An 18,815-nucleotide genomic window follows, 5' to 3' on the forward strand; every position below is an offset into this window, starting at 1 on the left:
ATCTATTTGTTTGTGACAAATGTGGATAGAGCCTTTCCCAAAACTTCGTTCGCGAAGCCTAGCCATGATGATGAGATCTATTTCTATACTTCTAAATGAATATAAATCTGTTCACACTCATCTTTCATTCCTAAAGGTAAATCAGGTTTAGGTTAAATAATCACATAGCTATTGTGGATATTTTACTTCACCTTAAACTTTGAATTTAGTGTTGAAGAAAAAGCCCTTGGGTGAAAAAAGAGGAAATATTTTGGGAGAAAGGAAAAGGGACTAAAATGCCTGTGCAGTGTTTTGAAATGTTTCATCTCTGGTTGTGTCTTTAAAAGTCAGGTATTTAAATACAGATGAGGAATGCTAAAAGTGATTTGGTAAACCCAAGGTTTAAGTGCCTGTGGTTGGACTTTTGAGTTCATTAAGTCACTGAAAGTTGTGCTTAGACTCCTTAAACAAGCTTGACTTACAGTCTAACTGCACAGTTTGCATCACTGATGATAGACATTATTAAGCACTTCTTAAAATTAAGGAAATTATTTTAATTTTAAATTTTCTTAGGTTTTTAAAACTTTCTAGTGGTTTGTAATAACGGGACAGAAACAAACATACAAACTAGATGTAGCTCGAGTTGTGCTGCAGAACCATCTCTGTATATAAGGTCGAATTTTTCTTTTAAATTCCATTAAGATGTTACTAGCTTTTTAAAACTTATGGATGTCAGTAGCTAAGAATGTGTTTTAAGTGTTGGATAGTTAATATTCATACCATTCTCCCCTGAAAAGCTAGGCTTGCCGCATACCAAACAAACACCTGTTTTCACTGCGAGGTGGAGATATGGGCTGTTTCTGTGTTCGTTTCTCTCATGATGGGAAAATGCTGGCAGCAGCGTGTGCAGGAAGGAACGGCTATCCCATTGTTTGTAAGTTTAAATATGTTCCGTGTTTTTCTTATAATTCATGTAGTTTGCAACTAAAGGTTAAAAGATGTATTTTTTAAATTGTCCTTTTTTTAGGGGTTCTGTTTTATTATTGTGTTTTGCAAATTCTTATCTGCATTAAAGAGCATTGAGGAAAATGCTCTTTCTGTGTTGATAGGGCTGGAACTGGCTTTTCATACATGGTTATATGTATACAGTTTAATGATATGAAATGACAGTTTCAGCCTGGAGGTCTAATGGAAATACAAAATCAGTTTGCAGAAGGAACATATTTTTTGATAACAATGTTTTAAGTGAAATAAGTTTTTCAGCTCCTACCTCACAAAATTTTCATGTAAGTTTTTCTCCTAACCTGTCTCGAATGTTGTCATCGCCTCCAGACTACTGGAAGCTGCTGTCTTCCATGGTCCAGTTCAGTCGAAATACAAATATTCCTTATTACTCAAATTTGGGACTGCTTCATCACAGTATCTTCAATTGCATGGTTCTTAAGCCTTCCAGAAGAATTTTGAGATTTAGAGAGAACAGTATTTTAAGTTTACACAGAATACATGTTTAAATGCAAGGAACAATAAATCTAAATTCCTTTATTACACAGCCCCAGAAAGTGATCTCAATGTTAAAATAATTCAAAGATTGGTCAAATAGCTGCCAAAATTAAAAAAAAAAATATGTATCTAATCCTCATCCTAATTTAAAGATAATATAAACTGTTTCTTAAGGGTTAAGACATTGTGACATTCATGAACCACTAGATGGAAGCAGATGCTTGCTGTCCATGCATATCTAGCAACTATTTGATCTTGTTCTCTCAAAATGAGAAGATAAAGAAAATGAGTTGATTTATGCTAGCAGAAAATCAGCCTAAGATTAGACTAAACTTTACTCTAGTAACTACATATATTTGACTGTAAATACTTAACTTTTATTTTTCTACTTAAATTCACTAGTGTATGAAATTCCTTCTGGACAGTTCCTGAGAGAGTTTTATGGTCACCTTAACATAGTGTATGATCTTTGTTGGTCAAAAGACAATCAGTACCTTCTTACTGCATCCTCTGATGGCACTGTCAGGTCAGTATGATGATGATGTTCTGGCAGATAGCATCACAAGCAGAAAAGAAAGCGGTCCAATTCAATATCTTACTACAAACTGTATTATACTGTTTTAGTTAAAGTTTTAATTATGTTATGACTGCAGTAATATAAAAATTGTGATTGGGTTAGACACTGACACTGTATTTACTATATTGGTTTCTAATGTATATGTATGTGAGACCAAACCTTTTCAAAAAACTGTAGTGGTTAATTCTACAACGTAGTGAAAACCCAAAAGGTTTTTCAGTATTTCAAGAAGACACTGATACAGTTGTGATATTTGGTCCCTGGAGAAATTGCCATGCTATGAATGCAGTATTAAGTTTGCAAATTTGAACATGAAGCAATAAATTGAAAATGTAAGATTCAGGTTATGTCTATAAATTGGCCACACTGCATATACATATGTTGGTGGAGTTTTTTTGTTTTTGTAAACTTATTTAAATAATTCCACTTAAATTGCTGAAAATAAAATTTGATATTGTTATTTCTTAAATCAAACGTGTACACATTTTCCTCTACAAATAAAAAGCGCTCTTCAGTGCAATGTTAATATCAAAATACTAATCTGTTCAACTTTTAAAAACCAAACCCCTCAAAACTGTAGAAATACATGAAAATATGGCTGTGACACTGTACAATTTTATGATGAGCAACTTCATTGGTTTTCATGGAGCTTTTTTTTTTTTAGCTCTTCAGATTCCTATGTGTTGTTTCTGTTATGCAACTCAGTAATGCTACAGGCAGTTGCATAATTGAAATGCCAGAAGAATTGTTAAAGGGTATATCGTGTATGTGGAACTGGTTTAGGTTTTTTTGTTGCTTGTATGTAGGCATAAAAAGACTGTTTTGAGAACGCGGCCCAATTTTTTTTTAATTTGGGAGTGGATTAAATAATATTTTTTTATATTGAGGTAAATATTAATTTGTCATTTATGTTGCCTGTAAGGAGGACCAGCTGTTCCTCAATTCTTGAATTTGTGGCAGCAAGTTGAAACTGTAGTGGTCTGCCTCCTTTTCTGTGTGCTACGCATGGTCACTGTACGAGTTATTAGTTCCTGTATTTATTGTCCGTTGCCTTAAGCTCCTTAAAAAGTTTCAGCACCCCATTTCTTTAAATTCATTATGAGTTTATTACTTAGACCATCTCTTGTACTGAATTCTAGGGCAACTTGAAGGGAAATTTGGGAACTTCTGTGAATTCTTCTTTGTATACTCTTTTATATTATCCTCCAGCCTTTGCAAGGTTTAGTCCCACATAATTTGTGAGCAATAAATTAATTTTTATGTTGTTAGAGCAAAACCAGATAGGTAGATTCCTTGTGACCTTTCTGCATTAAGTTGCAAATTAATTGTACTCTAAAGGGTTGCAGGTGACTCTGAGGTCACCTCGGAGAAAGCTTAGAATTCGTCAATAGCCACCAGAAGTGGTCACCTCACCTGGAAGGGTGTCACTAAAGCAATTCAATTCCATATTGTAACTGAGCACTCTGTTTAATGTGCTGCCCAACTGTATTTAATGATTCAGGTACTGTTCTATTCTTTGTGGACTTATCTTTGGGGAAGACTCGGTGATAAAACGTATACCATCAAATAGAAAACACAGAAAAATCTGATCTTACAGCAATGGGTGTCAAAGGATAGGAAATAGATAAATAGTAAGAAGTGAATTTATGTGATGCAAACATCCTTGAGATCATGATCACTGTTTGGTTGGTAATTACTATTGTAAAATTTTCTGGGGTTTTATTTATATTTAGTGACCCTAAATGTTCTTTTGTGGTTTTTTTGTTCTAACATTTTTTTAAATTAGTGATATCCAACAAGGTCTTGAATTGGTTATGACTCCTGAAAGAAAAAAACCGATCCATTCCATGAAATTCTTTATGTGTATTTTAAAATGTGTAATATATCCATTAAATGAGTAAGTAGTCATGAGTTTACTTTGAAGACAGAGTACTATGTAAAGCAGTAAATGTTTCTTAATTCTTGTTACAAACTACTGTATTAAAGGATTAGATATAGGTGAAACAAATTGGTAGGATAAGTGGGTGTTGTTAGGTGTTTGCAAGTATTTACCTCTAGAACCACTAGCACAAAATATGGCATCAGTTATATCTCTGTGTGTGATTGCATTATACAGTAGATATCCTTACTTTATTTCCTTTTAAGAATGTGGAAAATAGAAATGCAGGCGGCATCTGCAGTGAGAGTTTTCCCTCATCCTTCGTTTGTTTACACTGCAAAGTACCACCCAATTGCTGACTCATTGGTTGTGACAGGATGTTATGACTCAGTGATTAGAATCTGGAATGCAAATGTGAAAGAAATCCATGGGCAACTGCTACAGGAGCTTGATAGTCATAAAAGTTTCATCAACACACTTTGTTTTGATGCAGAAGGTATGTAGGTAATATTACTTTTTATAGTTGTCTTTTTTGTCGAAGGCCAGCTTGACTAATTTGCTTTCTGTCATAGAGGCAATGTATTCTTCTTAGGAAGAGATTATTTACTGTGAGGGTAGTGGGACACTGGAACGGGTTGCCCAGAAAAATTGCAGATGTGCCATCCCTGAAGGTGTTCAAGACCAGATTGCCTGGGACTTTGGTCTAGTGGAAGGTGTCCCTGCCCAGGTCAGGGAGGACAGAGGTAGATGATCTTCCAACCCAAACCATTCTGTAATTCTTTGGTAAAGAAAATGAGGTAGTATAGTTAGATTGTGAGAATTTTAACACTAGACTGCAGAAGTGAGAAGGTGATGAACTTTTTGACATTGACAGAAATAGGAAACACTGAGAGAAAAGGACAGAGATTTGACCATTGTGAGTCATATTAACTGGTAGATTAACCGCTGAAAGTGAGTGATGTACTGGCGTGTACTAGTGAAGGAAGAGTTGAAGATGAATAATTAGAGGTACTTGGATGTGTTTGACTTTTTCTGGTATTAGTGATATCATTAGTTATCAGGCGGTTCATTTTTGGAGGTAGTCACTGAAGTAGGTACTATGGAGAGGAAAGCTGCATTTTTATAAAGAATAAATATTTGTGCTTAAAGAACAAGTATTGGATAACGGTATTTGTTCTTGTTCCAATTAAAAGTATATTCTATATCTGATATATATGCTAAATCCAAATTTATGGTATCAACTTATATCATGCAATATGAGCAAAATGCATTTGCAAGTAGTATATTATAGCAAAAGAGATGGAAGAACTGCCTATTCACAAAAATGCTAGAATGAAATGATAGAAAAAAAAAAGGTGATTTCTTGTTCATATATAGTTTTCTGTATTATTTTTTTGGTGTGGTGCTATTTCACTTATAAGGCATTATTTTACAGGACAGCACATGTTCTCAGGAGATAGTTCAGGATTGATAATAGTTTGGGATACACCTGTCAACGGAAGTTCTCAACATCTGTTTCAACACTGGAGGATCAATAAGGTATACAGGTTTCTTAAACTAGCATTGTAATTTTTATGTGAACTGTTCTAAATTTAGTAATTTGATTTGAATTCGAATTTTTTTATACGTTACCTTTTGTTTAGCTGCAAAGGTGTATTTTCTGTAAAAACTAGTACAAAAGAACTGAAACAATGTGCTGTGATTCAGTGACTCTAATTTTTTTTAATTGTTTTGCAACTTAATTGGGTTGGGCACTGAAACAAGCTCCACAGGGAAGTGGTCACAGCACCAAGCTTGACAAAGTTCAGGAAGTGTTTGGACTCTCAGGCACATGGTTTGTTCTCTAGAGACAGTAATAAAACAGACCATAGCCTTTACAAATCACCTTTGTTCATACCTTAGAGGCCTAATGTTCAGTTGGCATTTCTGTCTTCAGCTGAATTTTTTTAAATTCAGTCACAACAGAATCTGCCTTGTGGTTGAGAATAGTTGATGTCTAGGATGTAATGCCTTAATATAGGAACAAACTTTTTAATCAAATAGAATGAATTGAGAAAAAAAGGGTAATGCAAGAGAAAAATGAATAATAACGTGTAGAAAAATGAGTTTTAAAACACAAGGTTATATATTTTTCTTTATTTTCCTTCTTTCGGTAGGAAATAAAAGAAAATGATATTAAAGGGACACCAATAAATCATTTGGAGGTGCATCCGAATGGAAGGCGTTTATTGATCCATGCCAAAGACAGTATCCTGAGAATTATAGATCTCAGAATGTTAGTATTTTTGGTGACAAATGTGTATTTCCTTTTTGTTTTAAAATTTACTTGGGGAAATAAAATACCATAGATGTATTAGGTGTGTAGCTGGGGAGGAGAAAGATGTCCTAATAATCAAGGGTTAGGAAATGGTTTCAAAACACCGCTGTATTACAGACCTTTTGTGTGATGTTGGGTAAGTCTTTTAGAATAGAAGATCCATAAATTACTAGATTACGTGGGAGCATAAGGTGGCATGAAAAAGACAGTGTTAGTCTCCTAAAGATTGAAATCCCTTTTCAAATGCAATCTAGGCATGAAAATAACTTTGAAATGATAACGTTTATTTGTGTGTTAGTTTCTCATTGTTAAGACTCTGGGAAGGGTATTTTGATAATGAAACAGAATATGATTGTCATCATAAATACTGAAAAATGCAATGATGATTGTATTATGGTGTATTAAGCAGGCTGTGAGATATTTTGACATAGGTTTTTGATGATTATCTCATTCTTAATAGTTATGAACATGATTCTTTAGTAATAAACTACAATAAAAAGCAAGGGGATTACAGACTCACTTGAGTCTTTGATGTTGGAGAGTGACCAGTTCAACCCAATAATCAAATCACAAACAGCATGTTACTCAGAGCTTTATACAGTTGGGTTTTTAATATCTTGAAGGGTCTTTAATATCTTGGAGATTTTACAGCTTCTGAGAGCAACATGTTCTAGTGTTCATTCACCTTCAAAGTAAAAGACTTTTTTTCTTAATTTTAAGCAGAGCTTCCTATATTTCAGTTTATGTCCATTCCCTCATGTCCTTTCATTGGGTGAAAGTTAGAAGGGTCTCACTCTAATCACTTAAATACGTTGTTAAGATGTACCTGAACATTCTGTTCTGGAAAGTGACATTAAAAATACGAACATGCTTCCTAAATGTTTTATCCTTAATTTCATAAGTGTCTTTCCTCCCCTCACTATACAGAAAATCATCTTTGGAGATATTTAAAAGATATGTAGGTGTGGCACTTAGGTACATAGTTTAGTGCTGGACTTGACAGTGCTGGATTAGCTGTTGGACTTAATGTTCTTGAAGGTCTTTTCCAAACTAAGCTGTTCTGTTATTCTATTGGATTGAATGTTTGAACTAACTGAAGACTTTACAGTGTTATAGTGCACTTTTCCTCTTTTACTGTAAACAGTACATTACAATGACTATGCAAGAAGCCTAAAGTATCCACTCAATCAAAGCTTGAAATCGGTGGATTGACAGAGCAAACCTGTAGTTTTTGAGGCAGATAGTGTTCTTCTGTTGCTACGCTTTCTAAAAAGGACAGAATTTTAGTTTGAGAGGGGAAAATGGACATGCATATTACTCTTTAAGAAAGGGTTGATATGGGGTGCAATTTCACAATTATTTTAAGTAAGTTTATCCATAGGACACACCATCTCCTTGGGTCTGCCACAGCTTTGGCCATGTATTCCTAGCATTTCCTTTTTATCATCTCTAGAGGTCTTTTGATGCAGGGTGAGTCAGATCAGTGTGCTGATCCAACTGAAAATCAGCCTACAAATACAAATTATTAATTTTCATTTTAATCAACTATCTTATCAAACTTGTCTGATAGCTGCCCGAACACTAGAGAAGAAATGAGGGAGAGCCTGGGAAAACAAGGGTGGAGAGGACAGCAGCAGGACTGCTACTTTGACCACAGCCCACAGTTACATTGGCTTAAGTCTATCAATAAACCACAGGGTCAGATATCCAGCAGTGATAATTTTACACGTCAGCATTAACTGTTCATTCCCTGCATGAGAAAAGAGGGGGCGGAGGTCACAGATCTTCACAATTCACTTTGATTGATAGCTTGTTGCTCTTAACTTTCCTCTTTTAACTTGCTTTTTTGATCTTTTTGGTTAATACTGCTGTCTTGTCACTTAGGTATGTGATCAGAGATTTGGTTCAGTCCTCTCCTTAGGGTTTCATATGCAGGTTAGTTTTACATCTTGCAGAGCTCTTCTGTTGACATCTCAGAGATACTATCTCTTTTTATTCACACAGCTAAAACTCCTTTTTGGGCTAATACAGTCTCTTGCACTGTGATCATTAAGGAATCCTTTTCTCTTACTTGCCAAATAGAATTGCATATGGAGTATGTTTATTCAGAATATTGTTTAAAATAATCTTCCTGTCATATGAAATGCACTGCATTTCTCCCAGCATACCTCCATTATTTCTTCAGTAACACATTTGAAAAATTACTGGCTTCTGTCTTTGAGGGATGTGGTGGACTATTGCCATTCTTCTTGCCTCAAATTCTGTGTCATAGAATTGCTGCTGTGTTAGTCTCCATGTTGAACTTTCATATTGTTTTCTAGGCTATGCCTCATGTTTGAAATAGCCTCTTAAAAGCTGACTTATGCTTCTTTCCATCCTTTTGTAGGTTCACTCCCACTTGATGCCTGCAAACTGTTTGACAGTAGATCATGATTACTAAGCTGACCAGTAGTGTTTCGCTGGAAAAAGGAATAGGATACCTAAGCTGCAAAATAATATTAAAAATATTAATAGTAAATTAACATTTATATCTTGAAATTTGTTGATTCTACTGCTGGTTTTCTAACCAAGGAGACATTAGTCTGAAGAGCTGAAGAGAGCTGCTAGATAAATTTAAGCACTCAAGCTCAAGAAGCGTAATGAAAACTTTTTTGGCAAAGCTTGGAGTAATAGTGCCAATTTCCCCATTTTTTGCAAAGCCCAGGATCAAGACAATGCAAATTACTACATCTGTATCCATTCTCTAGATCTGAGGATTTTGTTTTTCTACTGAAAGACAAGGATGTATGCTTTCATCTGTCATGTCAGGTGCATTATGAAAGTCAGGGAAAATGAAGGGTGAACACTGCACTCTGCAGAAGGTGCATATCTATTTGGGATGCAAGGTGTATTGATTTTTCTGAGGAATAGAGGGGGGAACTGATGCATAAAAAGTTAGATTGTTTATTCTAAAAGTGTCTGCTACATTTGTAAACTTTCTTTTTCTTTAGCTTTGCTACGAAGAAATACATAGGTGCCACAAATTACAGAGAAAAGATTCACAGCACCTTAACACCATGTGGTACGTTCCTGTTTTCAGGAAGTGAAGATGGAAAAGCTTATGTTTGGAATCCAGAAACAGGTAACTAATTATTTTATGGTCTTAAGCCAAATTTTCAAGGCTGAGGGGGAAATGATTTTTTAAGCTTTATTGAAACACTTTTGATACAGAGTAAAAGTTATGTAAGATGTACTTAAATCCTGAGGCTTTAGCTCCACCTTTTAAATAGCTGTTATTAATCTCTGAGATTTTATTCTCCAGAGGAAATTAATAGAGGTAGCATTTGTAATATCCAGCAGGATTGGAGCACCTGAAGCTCAGCTTTTTGTATGCTGCAATTCTTTACATGAAGGTCTTAAAATGGAATGCACAAAAAATGTTTTAGGTCAGATCAGTTTTTCTGTTGTACTGTTTAGATTTGGATTTGGGAATCAGGCTTTTGTTGAGAACCACTTCATCTGTTTACCAAGGGTGGTCAGAGACTCAGTATTTTTTGCCTGTGGAATATAAGGTTTCTTTGTAAATTAGTCCCCAAGCCAAGTAGTTTCAAAATAGGTACCAAAATCTTTCTGAAAAAATGTCAAGCAAATGTAAAATAAAGAGTTTGCTGTCTTCTTGTGCGGGAGGTAAAAGAGACAAAAATGACAGTAGAAAGTAGCAGAATACCATTTTGGTTTTGATGAAATAATGTTCTGTCTCTGATTATGATCTAATTAATTTTTTAAAAGGAAAAAGTAAATATTTTAAAACTGGCAGATAACTAACAGTTTTGTTTTGAATTTCTCTCCATGTTTCCAACTACATTAGCTTATATCTATGCCACTACATAATTTGCCTGAAAACTTTAAAAAGAGAATAAAAGGAGGAAGAATCATAGAGTCAACTGGGTTGGAAAAGACCTTCAAGATCATCAAGTCCAACCCTTGATCCAACACTACCGTGGTTACCAGACTATGGCACTAAGTGCCACATCTAGTCTCATCTTAAAAACCTCCAAGGATGGTGAATCCACCACCTCCCTGGGCAGCCCATTCCAATGTCTGATTTTTCCTAATTTCTTCTTAATAACCAACCTAAATCTCCCCTGGCAGAGCTTAAGATCCTGCCCTCTTGTCCTACTTCAGGTTGCCTGGGAGAAGAGAGCCTGGGAGAAGAGCCCACCTGGCTACAACCTCCTTTCAGGGAGTTGTAGAGAGTGATGAGGTCTCCCCTGAGCCTCCTCTTCTCCAGGCTAAGCAACCCCAGCTTCCACAGCCTCTCCTCACAGGACTTGTGCTCGAGTCCCTTCACCAGCCTTGTTGCTCTTTTCTGGACCTGCTCCAGCACCTCAATATCCTTCCTGAACTGAGGGGCCCAGAACTGGACACAGTACTCGAGGTGTGGCCTCACCAGCGCTGAGTACAGGGGAAGAATCACTTCCCTGGACCTGCTGGCCTGTTCCTGATCCAGGCCAGGATGCCATTGGCCTTCTTGGCCACCTGGGCACACTGCTGGCTCACGTTCAGCTTCCTGTCAATCCAAACTCCAGGTCCCTTTCTCCCTAGCTGCTCTCCAGCCACTCTGTCCCCAGCCTGTAGTGCTGCATGGAGTTGTTGTGACCAAAGTGCAGGACCTGGCACTTGGCCTTGTTGAACCTCATCCCATTGGAATCAGCCCAACTCTCCAGTCTGTCCAGGTCTCTCTGCAGAGCCCTCCTGCCTCCAGCAGATCAATGCTACCCACCAACTTAGTGTCATCTTCAAATTTGCTGATGGTGGACTCAATCCCCTCATCCAGATCATCAGTAAAGATATTAAACAGGACTGGGCCCACCACTGATCCCTGGGGGACACCACTAGTGACCGGCCGCTCTTCTTGTTTGTTACCCATACTGCGTGCGTTGGTGTACATGCACTTCAGCTGGGCTGCTGATTTCACTTCTGACTCGGGCTTTTCACCCTTAGGTTCATCTCTGGAGAGCCTGGTTTCAACTCTTTCCCCCTTCATACCTAGTTTAAAGCCCTCCTGATCAGCCTCGACAACTTATGGGCTAGAGTCCTTTTGCCCTTGCTAGATAGATGAAGCCCATTTGACTCTAGCAGTCTGGGTACCGTAGAATTTGCCCCATGGTCGAAAAAACCAAAATTCTGCCTGTGGCACCAATCCTTTAGCAACCTGTTGTTAAGATGGGTTTTCCTACTCCTCGTTTATCTCTGCTACTACAGGAACTAAGGCGAACGCCACCTGTGCTCCTGTCCCATTAACTAATCAACCCAGGGCCCTGAAGTAATTTTTAATTAGCCTGGTACCTTTTTCATTAATGTCATCACTGCCAGCCAGGACTTTGTTATTAGTATGTTTTCATTGGGTTTTGACTCATTTACACACTGTACTGGCATTCATAGTGCCATCATCTGAAGAGCTAATTTTATTTATATTTTTATATTTATTTATATTTTTAATAATTCTGTGCTTCAACTTTCACTCCTGTTGTCAGTATTATATAGTTGAAATTTGCAGCTAAGATGGCTATCTCTGGTACAATGCAAGCACAAACAAATACTGTGGAACGCCACCTTTCCAGAACTTGCTTATCAGAACAAGAGAACTCAGCTAACGTAGTGTATCCTCTGGGATTTCCTGCAGCTACTGCAACTTTTATGACTTATTGAATTACTTAAAAACATGCAATATTTTTTTGTCTTATGCCAAATCCTTTTCAATAAGGAAATTGACTGAAGAATACTTATTTACAGTGTCAGACACTGTACTGTAATAATATAGGCTTTAACCAACTGTTATTTTGTTGTATCCAGTGTGTTTCAAATACATTTCTGTGGTATTAATAAACATATTTCAATTCTGTAGGAGATCAGGTGGCCATATATTCTGAACTCTCCTTCACGTCTTCCCTTCGTGATGTTGCCTTTCATCCACATGAACACATGGTGTCATTTTGTGCCTTTGGTCAAAATCAGCCAATACTTATATATATTTATGATTATAAAGGTACAGTACAAATTTTCTTGATACACACCTGTAAATATTCTATTTTTAGAAGCAATTTTTTAGTATTTGTACTTCTTTTGAGGGAAAAAGAATGCAGTCATATGATGACAATATATACCTTTTTCCTAGGAAATTCCAAAACAGAATTGAACATGATCCCACACAACCTGCTCTAAGTGCTGCTGCTTTAAGCAAGGGTTTTGGCCTAGGCAGTCACCAGAGGTCCTGTATAACCTCAAGTTTAAATGTGCTATTGTATGTCATACTATGTGATTTTTACAGCACTTTTTCATATATAGGCAGTGTCATACAAATATTTAAAAGCCCCTTTTCAGTATCAAGGTGGATTATGGAGCCAGAAAGTACAATCATTCAGAAAATTAATGAATAGTGTAATCAGAAGCTTAGTATTTTGTGCTGGCTATGTTACAAAATAATATTGAGGAGCTGTATAGAATTGAATCAGACAGTGTAGACTTTTAAAAAACAAGTGTTAAATCTGTGGTGCAATTGTGTGAGAGATAGCTTTATTCCCTATGTTATATTAAAGAGAAGATAGTGATAAATGCTCATCTTGAATTTTTGGTATACAAAATAAAGTTCAGATTGTCCTTTGAAGGCTTTTCTGATAGTTGTGTTTAATTAAGGACATTTGCATCTAGACAGTAGATAATGTTAATATGAATTATGCAGGAATTCTCTTGTTTGAATTATGTTTGCAGGGAACATAGATCTGTAAAGCTAATCCTGTCTTTATACACTGACTTTTTAAGTAACATGTAGTAATGAGATTACTCCTATCAAATCTTGGAGTCTAGGTTATTTTTCTGTTGAATTGGTTGACTTTTACAGGAACATTAAATGAAATGACTTTACAATCAATATTCAGCGCTAAACTTCAATCCAGTAAGATATCTGCATTTCAGAGAGCAATGGAATTTTTGGGGGCTGAAGGATTTCTTTAAAATTTTTTGACTATTCGGCAGACAATGAGTCTTAAAAAAATCTAATACTGTAGTTTAAAATATATATATATATGTGTGTACTTACATATTAGAGATCACAGATATCATCACACTGGTAGTTATTTGTATCATCTGACTGCTTAACTAAGTCACTGGTGACAGTAAAATTTTGCATAGGTTGTGGTCATTTTTACATTACCTGTTACTATTCCATTTTTGGTTAAAAGCACCCACTTTACTTTCAGAAGGTAATCTTACTGCCTTAGTGTTGAATGAGTTAATCATGTAGTAATACTAATTTTAGTCACTGACACACTTTTTAAGACTCTAAGAGTATGTTTTAGATACACCAACAGTTTTATTAATATCCTGCACAGAACTTTCGTGAAGAATTCTTTTAACCTATATTGGCTTGAGACCACAGTACAAAATATTGCAAAAGTCAGTTAATACCTTCTGTGCCTGTATAATATGTCTGATAACTTCTGAAATATTACTCAACTATAATAAACTCACTTGAACTAGGCTGGAAAAAATATGAAATGTACCTAGACTTGAACTTGGTACAAGCTTTATACCTTTCTTGACTTTGAAAAATTTTTATCTTCCTGTCCCCCTGCTCTCCCCTCTTACACTGCCAATATTTCTGCATGAGGAACACTGTGGCTCATAAGCAATACAAAAATATCAGTTCCGTGTGAGAGATTACTGAACACAGATAACAGAAGTGAGAATTGCGACCAGAAGAGTTAAGGGAAAATGGGGTAGTATGGAGAAAATTTCATGTCATTTTCAGGTTTTCCCTGTAGCACTTTTAGTACAGATTGTGATGGTGTTTGACTGAAGATATGGCTGGCAAAATGGCAGTAATCATTCCGTTTTGTTTTTTTTCCCATGGCAACGTAAGGCTTCACCTGACACATTAATATTGGTTATTTCTACAGTTGCACAACAGGAAGCTGAACTCATAAAAGATCTCAGTTCATCACTTACCACAGCTGCACCAAGAGGGCCACAGTTCTTTAGCAGTTTTTCTGAAATTCCTGTGCAAAAAAGCTTAGTGATGTCTCCGGCAGATCAGTTTGTCAGTGTTGCAAGAGCATCAATGAGAATGCAGAAGGTGAAACAAAAACTTGATTCTGTTTTGGTAAGTCAAATTTAATTAATTTGCAGAACTATATAATCTTCTCAGCCAAAGTTCATATTCTGGGACTGGTATATGTAACAAAACATATATATATTGTCATAAGATCTGATCTTCAGAAGTTAATATGTCTCTTGCTAATATTAATGCACCCATAAGCAGCTCTTTAGAAAAGAGTAATCATATAAAACTTTTGTTTATCAAGTATTGATAAAAGGGATGTTTTTTGCTAGTGCCATTGCCATTCAGACAATTCAGAAATATGATTTATTTCATAGATCATTGTGGCTGAGCTTCAGAATGTTCTCTCTCTTTTGTTTGTTTGGGTTTTTTTTTCCCTATTCACCTTTAAACTTGTATGTGGCATAAATGTCAGGGGTTTTATAGTGTAGAGGGCTGCAGGGCTGACCTCTGTGGGAGATCGTGGTCTTTTGTGTCCTGGGCACAGCTGTTTCAAGCCAGCTCTGCAAAGGACAGTACAGAGCCACTGCACAACTGAAACTGGAGCAAAACAAAACAGCATATGGGACCTCCAAGAAAACATACTGAAGAGAGGTCTGTATCTAGTGGGGACAGGAGAGACCACAGCAGAGGAGAAACACAAAGGAAAACATGTCAGAAGGCACAAGTGGAGATACAGGAAGAGAGATAGGAGGCATGAAAGAAGACACAGCAGGAGTCACAAAGGTGATGCAAGAGACACAAAATGATGCAGAAATGGAGATACAGGGGAGACAACAAAGTAGGCGTGAAGGGAAACACAGGAGATACATGAGGACATGCAAAAGAAAACACAGGAGATGGTACATCTCTGAAGGGGCTGCAACCTATGGAAGAATCTGTGCTGGACAGGTACAGTCCCCAAGAGTATTTTGTCTGGTGGAGGATCCATACTAAAGCATTTGAAAAGAGTAAGAAACAAGAAGAGTCAAAAAGAGCAAACCACTATACACTTAAGACCACTCTCCTGCAGCACCATACCAAAGGGACTGAGTGTAACCTAGTGGCAAATGCAAGCAGGCTGGGGGCTAGAAATGAGGAAAAAGAGGTGCCTAACGTGAAGCTGGGACAAAGAGGGATAAAAAGTGTTTTTTTGGATGGGTGCTTGACTATTTGTCTTGTTTCTCAATACCTGCATTAGTAATTAAAACCTTTGTAATGGGCAATAAATTTCATTGATATTCCCCAACTCAAGACAATTTTGCATGCAGCAAGAGTTTATAATGGACCTGAGTAGCACTATGAAATTATAATTACTTTTCACAATGACGTGAACTGCCTTTGTGTTTGCATTTATTATTTTTTGGTTTTAAGTACTTTTGAATACGTGTAGATTTTTTCATGTAGTTTTAGGTTTTGTCTTTATTAATAAGTGAATCACAAAGGAAGCAGGTGAGTAGATGAAAGCAGTTGTTGCTGAGTTTGCTGTAGCTATTCTTATCATGCTTTAGGGGTTTTGCTTTGGATTTGATCTAGTCTTGTTCCCTGGATTTGACATCCCATTAGGCCTGAGCTTTGAAACTGTCCAGAAGAAAGCTATCTCACAGTTCTTTGATTTTTGGACTGTGAACTCCCAGTGGACTCCTTTCTAAACCCCATGTTGTAGTCCACGTGGATAACAGTAGCAGGTTGCTTCTGCCTTTGAATTAAACAAGGTCTCAGACAAGGAAGGAAGCCTTGTTTCTGATTTCTCCTTATTTTGTTCCTACTCGTCTACAAAGTGAACACTGGTGCCTTCAAGTTGTTTATCAGAGAAGGACACAATATGGAGAGAATGGACTATGTGTCTAGGACAAGTGTTCCTGGAAGATACTCCAGAAGAAATTTTAATCTTCTGGATGTCTCATGAGGAAAAAGATGGGGCTAATGAATTTATGAGAGTCTTCGTCATTGCATCTGTTTAGTCTCAGATTAGCCAGGGGTTCTGGACTGTGGGAAACAAATCTGGTTTAGCAGAGCCACATAGATGTTCCATGGAACCATGTAGCTAGATGAAAACTGTAGATAAGCCTACAGTTGTGTTTGAGAGAATAACTTTCATCCACTGGAGTTTTGTAACCCTAGATTTCCATTGCACAATGACCAGTTTGTGATGAGTAAGTTCATTGTGAGCAGAGTCATGATCAACATTTTTGACAGCATCCTCCAAATCCTCTCCTATGTGGAAGATGTCGAAAAGGTCATCTGAGTCTTCTCACCATGTGGGTTTCCAAACAGTAGAGAATGGCGATTGAAAGAGTCTGCATGCATTTTGATACCTGTCACATGCAGTGGTGATTATAAACACTGTGAGAGTGCTTCCTGGCAGAGCTTTATGAACCACTGAGATATCTGGGAGGAGATTTCTTTGAAAGGACTCTTGATACTAATCTTTTCAGTGATCCAACATGAGATTCAGGAGACAGTGATAACGCCTTTTCAAGCAGGGATAGGATCATTTCTTGCATTTGGATGCAGTCTTGCCTGCCTGCATTATCATGTTCTGGACACACCAGAGTAAAATATAGCAACACTAAAACTTAAAATTTCTACTGATTTGTAATTGGGAATTACAGTTTTGGATGTCTGTGCAATTCACTTTTTCATGTGACAAAAGATGCATGTACGTCAGTGCAGGCTTTGCTGGAAGGCTTATTAGAAAGCACACTTGCATAAATAGTTTGCTAAAGTGTTTGTCAAAGTAAATAAAAATTGCAGCACAGCTACATGCATGAGAATGTGCTTATATTTCTGGGAACAGACAAGTAAAACTAAAGAAAGGAGACTTTATGAAGCCACACATAGGGTGGCTAGCTGCCCTGTGGTAGGGTTGGAAAATGAAAATCCAGACGAGAACACCTTGTATGTATTTGTCTGATGGGAAAAACAGTAGGGAACTAGAAACTATGTAGGCTTTGTACTGGTCTTTAGTTCATGTTTGCATACCAAAAGCTTGTCATAGATTTGTAGGAAATACCATGTTGGGGAAAGCATGGTGGCAGCGTACCTTGTAGACAGTAAACCTGGCCTAAGATCATGCCTGGAGTCAGGTTTTATGAGACAAAGGTGCCGAACACCCAAACAGCAAATGTGCCAACACAGGGGTCTCTGATTTTAACATGTGGGAACTTAAAAGTTAATTTCATATCTATTAGCTGTTAAGTGCAAAGTTTGGAGTTCTATGACTTAGGTATATGATTTGAAAATGTAAGTCAATACATTAAAGTTTGGTTTAAGCTAGATAGAAATAGAGAATACTCTGATCCTGTATGAGCTTGGGGTTTTTGTGTTGTGACCAGTGCCTCTTTTCCAGGTACCTTTAGAAGCAGTCTTTGGGGTTTTTTTCTGTTTTTCTTCTTTGCTACCTGAACGGAAACTTTAATGAATGATAGATGAAGTTTCTTTTCTTTTCCTCTGCAACACTACCATTCTTTTTAGACCAGAAAATGTGTAATTAGAAGCAAGAGTTGACTATTGTGTTTAAGCTTTAACAATTCACAAAAGCTGAGACATTTTGTTACAGAAGGTAAAAATTAATTTCTGTATGAAACCAGAATGCAGAATTGGCTTCTTTACCACAGAGAGAAATCACAGTGTAGTGAATCTTGGCAGCAATTATTATTTATCTCTGCCTCAAGGAATGTATGATTCTATTCACAGAAGTTTTTGATAGGAAAGCACTTATCTCTGGTCCTTGAAAGAACTCATAAGTGCTTTTCATTCAGTGTTACTATTTATGTTTTTAAAATTTCACTTCCATCTAGCAGTGAAAATACCTGTTTACAACTTTGCATAACAAGAGGATGATATATGTTATCTAGGTATGGGGAGAAGGGCTTTCTTTAAAGGTTAGTATTCACCTCTGAAATTATGATTTTTAGATGCCTAACTCCTTTTTAGCACTTACGAATAGCATCTATATATACTCTGTAGTACTGATCTTGGAATCAATTAAATGTTGGCTGCCTCATCTCTCAACATGTGAATGCTTCTAAATTAAAGTATGATGAGCTTTTCCAGTCTTTACTTCATGCTATATTTATGAAAAATGTATTATTAAAAGGTTATCAAAGTGGTTACCAAAATTCTGATATTTGGAGTGTATTAAGTATAATATGAGACAAGTAGAATGTGAAAGTATTCTTTCCTGTATACAGAAATACTTTAAACTGGTGAGATTTTTTTGTCCCTTGAGTGTATTTATTACTATGGCATAATTCATAAAAGGAGTAGCTACTGTGAGAGAATCCAGAAGCTTATGCCTTGGTTTCCATCAAATGTACTGAACATTCATCATTAAGCTATATGACTACAAAGTATGCTCATAAATGGTGCTTTGGTGTAGTATACATCAGATAGCATACTTTGTAGTCCTTTCAGGTGGTCTTCTTTAAGAATTTAGTTGAGATGCAAAATATATCTTTTTGCGTTAGAATAGAATTTAAAG

General features: G+C 36.6%; 1 protein-coding gene across 11 annotated transcripts in view; it reads left to right on the forward strand.

Annotated features, from left to right (window-relative positions):
• The window catches only part of AHI1 (Abelson helper integration site 1), a 93,876-nt gene that overhangs the window by 22,334 nt on the left and 52,727 nt on the right, over positions 1-18,815 (forward strand). For all 11 annotated transcript variants that reach the window (XR_007905306.1, XM_051792496.1, XM_051792495.1 and 8 more), the window contains 8 exons: positions 781-913; positions 1,882-2,005; positions 4,202-4,431; positions 5,371-5,474; positions 6,092-6,210; positions 9,243-9,373; positions 12,140-12,280; positions 14,190-14,392. Coding sequence is in view for 10 of the 11 variants with exons in the window: in XM_051792496.1 (XP_051648456.1) it covers positions 781-913; positions 1,882-2,005; positions 4,202-4,431; positions 5,371-5,474; positions 6,092-6,210; positions 9,243-9,373; positions 12,140-12,280; positions 14,190-14,392 (1,185 nt within the window). In the remaining variant the exon portion in view is untranslated. The remainder of the gene's footprint in view (positions 1-780; positions 914-1,881; positions 2,006-4,201; positions 4,432-5,370; positions 5,475-6,091; positions 6,211-9,242; positions 9,374-12,139; positions 12,281-14,189; positions 14,393-18,815) is intronic.

Source organism: Manacus candei, unplaced genomic scaffold (genome assembly GCF_025592945.1).
Source record: "Manacus candei isolate 608988 ecotype Guabito, Panama unplaced genomic scaffold, ASM2559294v1 h1tg000034l, whole genome shotgun sequence".
NCBI lineage: Eukaryota > Metazoa > Chordata > Aves > Passeriformes > Pipridae > Manacus > Manacus candei.